We start from the raw sequence: 10,656 nt of genomic DNA, 5'->3' as shown, positions 1-10,656 counted from the left end.
AGTGAAAGATCAGGTACTATTTATGTAGTTCACTCCTATTTATATGGAGCATGTTTTTTCAATATATTATGTACCATGATACACACTTTATACAATACACACACGTTGGACACGCATAGACAAAAACAACACACACTTCAAATACAAATACATACATTACACGCACATTGGTGCACACACAAAATACATGCATTACACACCTACGTAATACACATGTTGCATTCAAATCACACACACTAATTACACCCTGCAAACACACATATTCAGTGTGCATTGTGTGTGAATGCGCTTGTGTGTCTGTGTTGTTTGCAATGTATCGTTGTGTGTGTAGTGTGTATATGCAATGTGTATTGTGTGTAGTGTGTATTGCGTGTAGTATGTGTTATGTATCAAATATTGGAGTAGCAATTGAATTAGATGTATTTTCTTCTTTCTTATGTGCTATCATCGTTGTTTATTCCTTTTAGTACAACTTTAGAGTATAATAAAAATATTTAAAATCAAGCAAGAAGAAAAAATATGGACGAGAGGTAGAGAGAATTTTTGAATTTTGCAAAGAGGCAGATCGAATATAGAAAATTTTGTATAGTTTTGGCAGGAAGCGGTTTGTGAGAGGAGAAGAAAAATATACTCCACATAAGAAAAATAAAAAAGAGAGGTGACGTGGAAGGGGGCCTTAATATTCATATCAAATGAATTTGGTAAAATAACGAACCAATTTCTAATTAAAAATAAAATTATGGCTGAATAGCACCACCCGTGTTATAAATCTATATATCATAGTGATATTATTTTGCACATATCTATGAAACTATACCAAACGTAATTAATGGAGTAGTATATTCATTAGTTGTGGCATATGTCTAATCTGATTGCAGAAACATCTATAAATTGAATGCGATTAGATCATCCCTCTCCATATAGCATAGTAATTATATATAACTAATAAAAATGAAACGCAATAAATGGAGTAAAATCTAGGACTGCCGAAAACACAAATTAACACCTCACTGACCTTTCATTTATGCAAGTATCGCCGCCAAAGTTGCCATTAATATTTTTAATCACGCTAATAACCTGTGGGGATTAGGCATCAACTAAACTCCGTATCTGTATAATAACTTGGATATCATACATATACGAATTAGGGTAGTAAACTCGATTGAAAAAGTAGTAATGAAATTCGAATTTGAAATATTTTGGTCTAAATTAAAGGATAGTATAATAATCTTTAAGATCACATTGCTAAATATTAAGGAATTTCGGTAAAACAAAATAAAATAGCTAAAAATATTAAGACAAATACGGAGTACTATAATTCTGGCATATTACACACGTGTCACACATTTTTTACATGAGTTACAGCAGTTTACACTCGTTGGGTTTATGGTCAACATTAGTTTTTCGGTTCGATTTTTTTTTTAACAAAATCGAATTTAAAATATTTAAATTTTTTTGAAAATAAATTAAATCGAACCAAATTATTTAAACACATTAGAAAAATCAAGATTTAAAGTACAGAAACTTCTGTCCGAATAAACCCAAATTCTACTACTATATCTTAAAAAACCGGAAAAAAATGAACTTGAGTATACATAAAATATTCGTATTAAGAAAGTAAAATGAAACATCCCATCATAACATTCATATTCATATATATAAGTTAATATAAATAAGATTTGTTATAGGATATAATATTACAATTTGAACTGAATCTAAAAACTGAAACTTACCAAAAAAGAACTAAATCGCATCGAATCAAAATAAAATAAAATAAAAAATAAATTTTTTTTTTTCAATATTAGGATATTTTGCTCCCCTAAACATCTCCAATAGATAATTCAAGAAGATATATTTATTATTTACCTCTTTAGTAGTGAATTTTAAGAAAAGAAAGTAAATAGAAAAATATATATTACAAATAGAACTAAATTTACGTGCACGGAGAAGAAGTAAGTATATCTTCTCAAAACTAAAGAAGGTATATCTTCTCAAAACTAAATTTACGTGCACGAACCTCATATTCCACTAACTCATTTCAACTCACATTTTATTATAAAACTAATACTCCATATAAAAGTAGGACCCACTTCTACTAACTTTTTCAACCCACTTTTCATTACATTTCTTAAAACCCGCGTCCGGTCAAAGTGTGACAAAATTTAAGGAAAGGAGGAAGTAGTATAATAAATTCTCATAGTACTATATTTTTTTATGTTAGAGTATAAATTTAAAAAAATTTTGAAAAAAAATGCAAATATGATAATTATTTTTATTTGTTTATATCTTTCCTTAGGCAGAACTAATTTCAGCACCTATAGGCGCTAGTATAGGCCTTAATTCAATTAATTTTGCCACACTATTTATTGTTCTCCAAAAAACTTTGCTCTTCATAATCATAACTATATATACACACCTCTGAAATTAAAAGCAACGTGTAAAAAAATGGGAAAGAGGAAATCAAATGGATCAAGTCCAATAAAATCCTCCAAGCATGAAAAGATGTTGCAGCCAAAAGTGTACATCGCAGACACCTACAACTTCAAAAGCCTCGTCCAACAACTCACCGGAAACGGAAAAAACCCTGCCCCGGCGTTGGAAGCTCCCTTGGTTGAGAGCGTGAGCTGCGGAAGCGTTGGTGCGTCGGTGGAGGCGTCACCGGAGCTGGAAATTTATAAGGGTTTGGAGGCGATGCTGATGGAGATGGACTCGGATTCGTCTCATAATATTGATATTGCATTTACCTCTAATAATCATCACACGCTTCAGCAAGATCATCAACATCAGGCGACGTCTCTGTATGAGTATGACTATGATTTTAGTGGGATCATTTAATTAATTTAATGGTTTATGTATCAAATTCACGGCTCATAATAATATATGACATAATTCTATTTTTATATATTTTCAGAAAACATGCATATCAAGATTATGAATTTGTCATCTTGCGAGTTATTGTTAGGACTCAATTCTCACGTCGGTTGTGAGAACAACTGTGGGGTATATTGAGTTTTCTCTCCTAACAGACTAGTCTTTTAGGATTAGTTTTCATGTTTGGCATGTACTATCAATTACATTTAAAGATTCTCTTATTAGTATGTGCATAAATTCCTCCTCTAGCTCCTTCTATTCTCCATGATTCCATGAATATGCATATGGTTAAAGCCAAGAATTGATGAACAATTTTTACCAACAATGTTGGCAATTATACAATACAAAAATCAACTAATATTATGATCATATCAAATGAATAACGCAAAAGCTAGCAAATGATAAGTTATCAACTAATGAATTAAAAGCACACATAAATATCAGGTCCACCTATATCTTCTTTATCAAATGTATCAATCTCACATAATATATTCATCAATATCCACATGTATACCACAGATAACGCGATCTCATCAAACAAAGCAATCATAAAATACTCTAATAACCACAAAAATGTAGAATGACAACAACGTGATATCTAACTAACTAAACCACAACCCTAAATTGTGTCAATTAACCGTTTTCAATTATTTAAATACGACATACGTGGCACCAATCAAGAATTTAATAATAGGGAAATATTTAAAGTGACAAGTATTTAGCCAACTAAAGATCGAGATATCATCTTATTCGGTGTGAGAAACAAATTTTGAAAGTTTAAATAAGGAGTGTAAAAAATTAGCAAGAATATAATCCAAATTGTTAAAATTCAATATGTTAAATTTAAATTAATTAAAATATAACCACATTGATTAAATAGTAAGTAATTTGGAATATTAATTGTCATTCGGCGGGGCAGAAGGAAAATCCCCATTTGTGATAGCCGATAGGTATTTCGCGTGATCAGAATATAGAACATCTCCAACGGCGGCTAGCGGGCCGGCTAGCCGATTTCGGCGCTGACCGGTCCGCTAGCTGAACCATTGGAGGCGGCGAGCGGCAAAACGGCGAAGAAATCGCGAGCCCACGCCGGTTTACGGGCGTTGGCCGATTCGCTAGCCGGTCGGCTGACCGCCATTGCAGGCGCCCGATCGGCTAGCGATCGGCCAGCCCATTTTTACTTTGTCTTTTCGAAGAAATGGAAGAAAGAGGAGATGCAGAAATGGAGAAGAAGAGATGAAGAAGACGGCGGCACTTTTTATTTAGGTTTTAAATGGACTTATTGGACTTTATAAATGGACTTTAAAGTTGGGCTTTTGGGCTATCAAATTAAATTTATTTAGTTAAATTTTAAAGATGAATATTAAAGTGAATCTTAATAAAGGGACATATTTAACTATAAATTAATCCCGTATCTGTGTCGTAAATTTAATTCCATATTTTGTGTGATTGTAATTTATTTGTTATTTTTAAATATGTAATTTTTTTAGGACACATTTTTTTAATTTAAATGAAATTAATGAATTTTCCCGTATATGTCTCGTAAATTTAATTCCATAATTTGTCGTAAATTTAATTCCGTAAATGTAGTTGTTTTTGAATTATTTTTATTGCGGCTAGCCTGTGGCTGGCCTAAGGCTAGCCTATTTGAGTCTAATGCTGATGGGGCAGGTGGATTTTTAGTGCTGATGACGTGACAGAGAGAGTGGCTGGCCTATGGCTGACCTATTCTTAGTGTGGATGCTCTAAATAGGTAGTAGGAATAGTAGGAGTTATATATATTGAACAATAGGAGAACAAATGACTCTGTGGCCCAATGGATAAGGCGCTGGTCTACGGAACCAGAGATTCTGGGTTCGATCCCCAGCAGAGTCGCGTTTCACATAATAACTATTTTTTGCTTGAGTTATTCAATTTTCTGTATTTATTAATATAACTTTACATCATTTAAAATGATGTACTTTTCCAATTTTAGTTAATGTATTGTAATCTGAATCATGTAAAACAATGTTGTGTGAGTTTGTTTGTAATCTGAATCATGCAAAACAATGTTGTGTTTGACAAACTCTATATTGCCGTCCAAAAAAAATAGAGCACATTTATTTATGGAAAGTTTTCAACAAATAATAATCCTACACATCATTCTACTAAAACTATTTTTCACTTACTTTTTCTCCTTCACTCTTACTTTTTTCACTTCTCTCTTACTTTACTAATTCTATATTAAAACTCGTGCTAACATAAATTGCTCTATTTTTTTTGGACGGAGAGAGTATATTGTAATCCGAACCATGATTTTAGAATAGAATATTGAAGTTGCAAAAATGAAGATAAAAATCATGGATAGTCTTTATACAAAGATTGAAGCTGCCTACTAATAAGCTTACTATTATTAATGGCCATCTCCAGCTCCAAGTCATCGGACCACCACTGCTCCAGCCCATGCGCCTCCACAAAGCTCTGCTTCCCCTTGCTCGCCACAAACATCTTTGCACCACCACCACCACTCACCTCCGCCCCACCTCCATCACTATAATAGCAGCATATATAGTCACTGTTGTTCACATACAAAAGCGGCATCCACACCTGCTTCACCTCCGTCTCCACCGATCTCGCCACATCAGCATCCCCACCACCACCACCTCTCATCGGAATCACAGACTTAAGCATTCTCCACGCCACGCCCGCCCTCTCCCCCACACTTTTCAAGCTCGAAGCCAACGAAACCGAGGGCGGATTGAACAGATGCGCCTCCACACAAACCCCTCTCTTGGCCAGCTCCTTCCCTACCTGCAGAGCAAAGCCAGCACCCAACGAATGCCCCGCGATGACCACGTTAGCAGCGCCATGCTTTTGAGAGAGGGAACTCAGAGCGGTGAGGGCTGTGGTGAATCTCACTGAGCCTTTCAAGCTCTCCCAAGCTAAGAAACGGAGATCATCCTGGATGTCGCGCCTCATGGTGGGAGCCTTGAGGAGAGTGCCTCTGAGAGCAAGCACAGCCTTAGGGGCGCCGCTGGGCTTCATGACCACTAGGTCTTGGAGGGCGGCGGCGCGATCCCATTCCAAGACAGCGCCGAAGATGGAGGCGTCTCGGTGGTCTATAAGGGGCTGGACGAGTTTGTACTTGAAGGGCTTCCACCATTTGGGAGCCAGGCTTCTGCTTTCTTGGCGGTCGAGCTCCAGTAGGTACACTGCTTGTATGAAGCAGGCCATCACTGTCCTCTTGTAGTTTGCATCCTTCCTGTTTGTCCATCAATTAGAAATACGTCACTCACTCCTTTTAAAAGGCTAGGCCAGAGTGAACATTGTATACAATATGAGATTAAAAAAAAATGGGCCAATCGTTATAAGGGAGAGAGATATTCATACTTGTTTGCTATTGTTTCATATATTCATTCAAGACACGCCTAAATAGGCTGAGAATCATGTACATATGGTATGATTTACCCTAACTATAAATCAGGAAGAGATAATTTACAATTAATGTGAGATCATTCTCATTTATTCTCTAATCTCGGTGTATCTTCCAACAATACTTATATAAATGAGATATGATCATGAGGCGATGTGGGACAGATTTAGGAGATTTTTTTAACAAAGTAAGCAATGAAGTTAGAGGGATAGCAGTATAAAACAGAGACGGACCAGGTGGAGTTGATGAGGTCTCTCCAATTGATGGAAGGGACGTTGCGAGGGCCGGAGACGTTGAACGCATAAGGGTGCTGGATTTCATGCTCCACCGCGTGCGCCGATACGTTCTTGGTCTCCACTGCGCCCCGCCGCCACATTTCTTCCGGAAACTAATAATTGAGTGGGCGTGGAAATATTCGCATGGTGGGATGCTTTATGCGTGTTGAAGGAAGAATAAAGGAGCTGGGTGGGATGCCATTGTTTTTGCATCGGATTCCATGAGAACAAATTTAAGTGATTTCAGAGCGTAGGATTACGATACTTGTAATCTGCCGGAGACACCCATATGTCTTCTTTTTTTAAAAAAATTATGGGTAGTGGCATGAGCATGAAAAAATATGACCTTTTTTAATACTTATATCACTTTTTTTATAATCAAATATGCATAATCATATTACTATATACTGTATATATTTAGTACTGCCTTCATTTGAAAAATAGAAACTTTTGAAATGACATGAATTTTAATACATAATTGGTAAAATAAGAGAGAAGAAAATAAAATATGGTGGGAGTAGTGTTAGTGAATTGTGGAATCTAAATTACTATAAATGATTTTTTAATGATCTTGTAATTAAGTTGATATGTAGTAATAATATATAGATTAAAATTTTAATAGAAAATTTTTGTTTTTAAGGGACGAACCAAACTGAAAATTAGTTTTTATTTTTAAGGAATGAGTTATTTTAATTAAATTTAAACTGTACAATGTAAAAGATTTTTTTATTCTATATTCCTCATTTTGACATTTTATTGTTACTCTCTCAGACTAATATTTACAATAAATTATCTTTATTTATTTCTCTAATTTTAGTCCCTGTTAACATTTGATAATTGGTTTTTATTCACGTCAATTTAATAAGAGCTAAGAGATTTGGAAAATTTTAATAAAATTAACAAAAAGAAAAGAACAATTAATAGGGAGTTATAAGGTCATGTGTCCGCCCATATAGGCCGCGAATTTATCAAGAATATAGGAATTAAATAAAAATACAATTCACAGTATAACTATAATTGTTCTGTGATAGATTAACTGGCATATGATCCCCTGAGCCAATATGTTTATTTTCTTTTGTATGATTTAATTAATTCATAGTTTAATTAGCTATAATTATTCGACCTAGTTTGTTTTGCACGTTCCATCCATAAGTTTGTGCAGTATGAGTCATGACAAACAATTGCATATTCATTTATGATATAAGACGTTGTGTCTGGTTATAATTTACAGAAAAATGAAACCAAATCCAATATCAATGCAAATATGACTATGTCACTACTAAAAAAAAATCACATGTATCATCAGCAATGTTCGCTTGTTGTTTCTTTCTGCTGGGACGTCGGGATCATCTCTCGATCACTGGTAGGTAGCACCGGCTTATTCCCGAGTATTGCCCCTTGTTTGCGAATATAGTGCCATTTTTCTTGTAGGAGATAGACAAAGAGTGTGAGAGACACCTGAATTGTGAAAAGGATTGTCCAAATCCTCACATTCTTTGAACTTCTCTTGTGGTAGGCTTCTAGGCCAGTGTATATGTTGATAACTCCCAGTAAAGAAACAATTATTCCAACTAGCCAGTGAAAAATAAACCAAATATTTCTGCTTTTGCTTCTCCTGCAATAAAAAAAAATGTCACAATAGGTATGTTTGCATATTTATTGAGTGCATTTGAAGGGTTTTTTTTTTTTTTTTTTTTTGAGTGCATTTGAAGTGTTAAATCTTTACCGGTGCGGCCTGCAGATGCCGGCCAGTGCCTGTAACCACATGATAACATAAAAGGCGAGGCCTATTCTCTGGTGATCGTTGTTGAAAGAGTTGTCGAAGTATTTTAATGACATTACTGCTGCTGCTGAAGCGAGTAGGACCGAGACTACCTGGGTGCGACAAATATTAGTTCTAGTTAAATTGTGATCATAGTGAACAAAAATTGGTCTCATTACTTTGAACTCGTTAGGAGTACTTAATTAAAAGGGATTTTGAGATTTATTTGTTATATTACATAATTGGTAAAATAGTTCAATACAAGCAACTTTGAATTGCTCATTCATGTGAAAAGAATTAATGAGTCTTTTCCTTTTCATAATGATTATTAGCACCAATTAAAGATGACTAATTTAGATTATCTTTGAGTCATTAAAGATGGTTGTGGGGTAACCCTGACTAGCTACCAAAATGATACTGTTGAGTGGATTTCATCAATAATCATACATAGGTAACTATAGGCAATTGTATTAGTATTAATTAGTAGTAGTGGAAAAGATGAGAATAATGGGCTTGCCTGAGTAATAGCATGTATATAGAATATGATCCTGAGCCTCTTCCCAGATTCCTCTCTGTTAGTCATTCTCTTTACCAGTATGGCAGCCGGCATGAGCAAGCCGACTGAAGCCCAGAGGAGAAACCCGTGGAGCTTGATCTCGAATGACAGTTCACGAGTCACCTGACACATACACACACAGTTGGCCCCTGTTCTTGAAAATTAAACATGGATAAGATATAAGAATATTCTAGTACATGAAAATGTACCTTGTATCTGCTGCTAGAATCCATCGTTGGATGCTCTTGCAACGAGGCGATTGATGGTCGGAGATTGAGAATGTTGAGGCCTACCGGTAGAGCAACAGCCACCAGCTTATGAGAAGAAGGCATTTTTCAAATGTAGAGGATTTCAACACCTAAAAAAAGTGAGAAAAAGCAGCATATATACATAATAGATGTCATGCTATTGTGAAAGAGAAAGCCATCTATTGCTACTTAGATTTGTCACCACTACTTAGCAGGAAAGAAAAAGTAGTTGCTCATTTACTCTTTTTGTGTGTAAAAGAAAAGTTGGATGATTGTAACAAATTTGTTATGTGTATATTTGTTTGAGGAATGGGGAAATTTGAATAGATTTTAGAATGGGGGTGGGGCCATTTAATGGAAGGAATGTAGAATTTAGGAGATGGATTTGGATTGTTAGTCAGAATTGGTATTGGTGGAGGTTAGAAATTTGAGATATTGTATTTATAGTGGTCTGCAAAAGTTTATGCTGTGACACTATCTTCTGCTACCCCCACAATATATGTGCAGACAATTATAGAAACTATATACTATAAAGTAGAAGATGCTTTTTTAAAAGTTTACATGAGCTTTCATTATCTCTACGTGTTCATTCTTTATCATAAAAGGTTTCTATTTTCTAATTAAGATAGTAGTATAATATAGGAGTATTAACTTTGAAAACGATAATTATTTAATTTCATATATATGTGTCTGAAATACAACATGCATATCAACGTATATATAGTTCCTACCTTTCCCTCAAAATTATATTCAAACTATAATATGATGTGTTTTATTCGTCTTTGCTTTTTTTTTTAATTTTTTTTTTTATGATGAATGATTCAGTTATGGGTTCACTGCTATAATGGTTGCTAACAGAAACAGCTCACAAAAGCATAAATAAATTAAATGTAGAATTTGTGGAGACGGATGATGCAAACTTTATTTGTGGGAAATCTAAGTAATTGATTGCATAAATTAAAAAAAGGTGAGGAAAATGGTCCCTCCCTTTATCATATATAGAGCACTGCGCAGTTGGGTCTTGTTTGTCATCATGCAGAATTGGATTCGCATTATTCATGCATGAATTTATTTATTAGAACGTGTATAGCTTGATTAATTTGAAAACAACGTTACATAAATGCAAATACTCAAGAAGGGATTTCTTGATTTTGATGGAAAATGACTGTCAAAACATTCTAAATTGGTTTATTGACATGCTTTGCATATCCATAAATCAAACAAGATGATGAATTTTGGCAGTCCAAATACTTTAATTTATGATTTTTTTGCCTGCTACGTACTTAGATAACTAGGAATACAAAAAGGCAAATATTAGTATACTAGCAATTGAATTAATATGAACAACTGACTAGCTCACTGACTTTTTTTACCATATTTTTAGCACTCCAAGAATAAATATCGATCATTTCGAATTTTGGAAATGAAACATATGGCCTGCATATTGTCCTAATTTCAAAATTAAAATGGGAGAAGATTATGAAATAAATAAATGAAAAGAATGCAAGATCATATGCCAAATATTTCAAATG

The 10,656-nt window shown here is 34.4% G+C and overlaps 2 protein-coding genes and 1 non-coding gene across 3 annotated transcripts; 1 reads left to right on the top strand and 2 right to left on the bottom strand.

Annotated features, from left to right (window-relative positions):
• The first annotated feature begins 4,673 nt into the window (after window positions 1–4,673).
• TRNAR-ACG (transfer RNA arginine (anticodon ACG)) lies at window positions 4,674–4,746 on the top strand. Its single transcript has one exon. It is a non-coding gene; the product is annotated as a tRNA-Arg (tRNA).
• A 435-nt stretch (window positions 4,747–5,181) lies between these two features.
• On the bottom strand, window positions 5,182–6,775 carry LOC125192628 (GDSL esterase/lipase At4g10955-like). Its single transcript, XM_048090252.2, has 2 exons — window positions 6,517–6,775; window positions 5,182–6,112 (listed from the first exon to the last, which is right to left on the bottom strand). Exons 1-2 carry the CDS (start codon window positions 6,657–6,659, stop codon window positions 5,209–5,211), a joined length of 1,047 nt encoding a protein of 348 aa, XP_047946209.1. The 5' UTR covers window positions 6,660–6,775; the 3' UTR covers window positions 5,182–5,208.
• A 954-nt stretch (window positions 6,776–7,729) lies between these two features.
• Window positions 7,730–9,526, bottom strand: LOC125193660 (cytochrome b561 domain-containing protein At4g18260-like). The gene is made up of 4 exons (XM_048091503.2): window positions 9,086–9,526; window positions 8,838–8,999; window positions 8,285–8,433; window positions 7,730–8,173 (listed from the first exon to the last, which is right to left on the bottom strand). Exons 1-4 carry the CDS (start codon window positions 9,206–9,208, stop codon window positions 7,861–7,863), a joined length of 747 nt encoding a protein of 248 aa, XP_047947460.1. The 5' UTR covers window positions 9,209–9,526; the 3' UTR covers window positions 7,730–7,860.
• Window positions 9,527–10,656: the final 1,130 nt, after the last annotated feature.

The sequence above is a fragment of the Salvia hispanica genome, chromosome 4 (genome assembly GCF_029641045.1).
Source record: "Salvia hispanica isolate PSC_SH4W2 chromosome 4, Shi_PSC_v1, whole genome shotgun sequence".
NCBI lineage: Eukaryota > Viridiplantae > Streptophyta > Magnoliopsida > Lamiales > Lamiaceae > Salvia > Salvia hispanica.
The sequence above is the reverse complement of the archived record's forward strand: the minus strand, read 5'-3'. Positions and strand labels throughout refer to the sequence as shown.

Excerpts from the sequence above, each read along its gene's own strand:
- LOC125192628 (XM_048090252.2), bottom strand. The coding sequence starts at position 6,659 with ATGTGGCGGCGGGGCGCAGTGGAGACCAAGAACGTATCGGCGCACGCG. Across the intron at positions 6,113-6,516 it reads GACCTCATCAACTCCACCTG|GAAGGATGCAAACTACAAGA; the intron begins GTCCGTCTCTGT and ends ATGGACAAACAG.
- LOC125193660 (XM_048091503.2), bottom strand. The coding sequence starts at position 9,208 with ATGCCTTCTTCTCATAAGCTGGTGGCTGTTGCTCTACCGGTAGGCCTC. Across the intron at positions 8,434-8,837 it reads ATATACATGCTATTACTCAG|GTAGTCTCGGTCCTACTCGC; the intron begins GCAAGCCCATTA and ends TGTCGCACCCAG. Across the intron at positions 8,174-8,284 it reads GGCATCTGCAGGCCGCACCG|GAGAAGCAAAAGCAGAAATA; the intron begins GTAAAGATTTAA and ends TTTTTATTGCAG.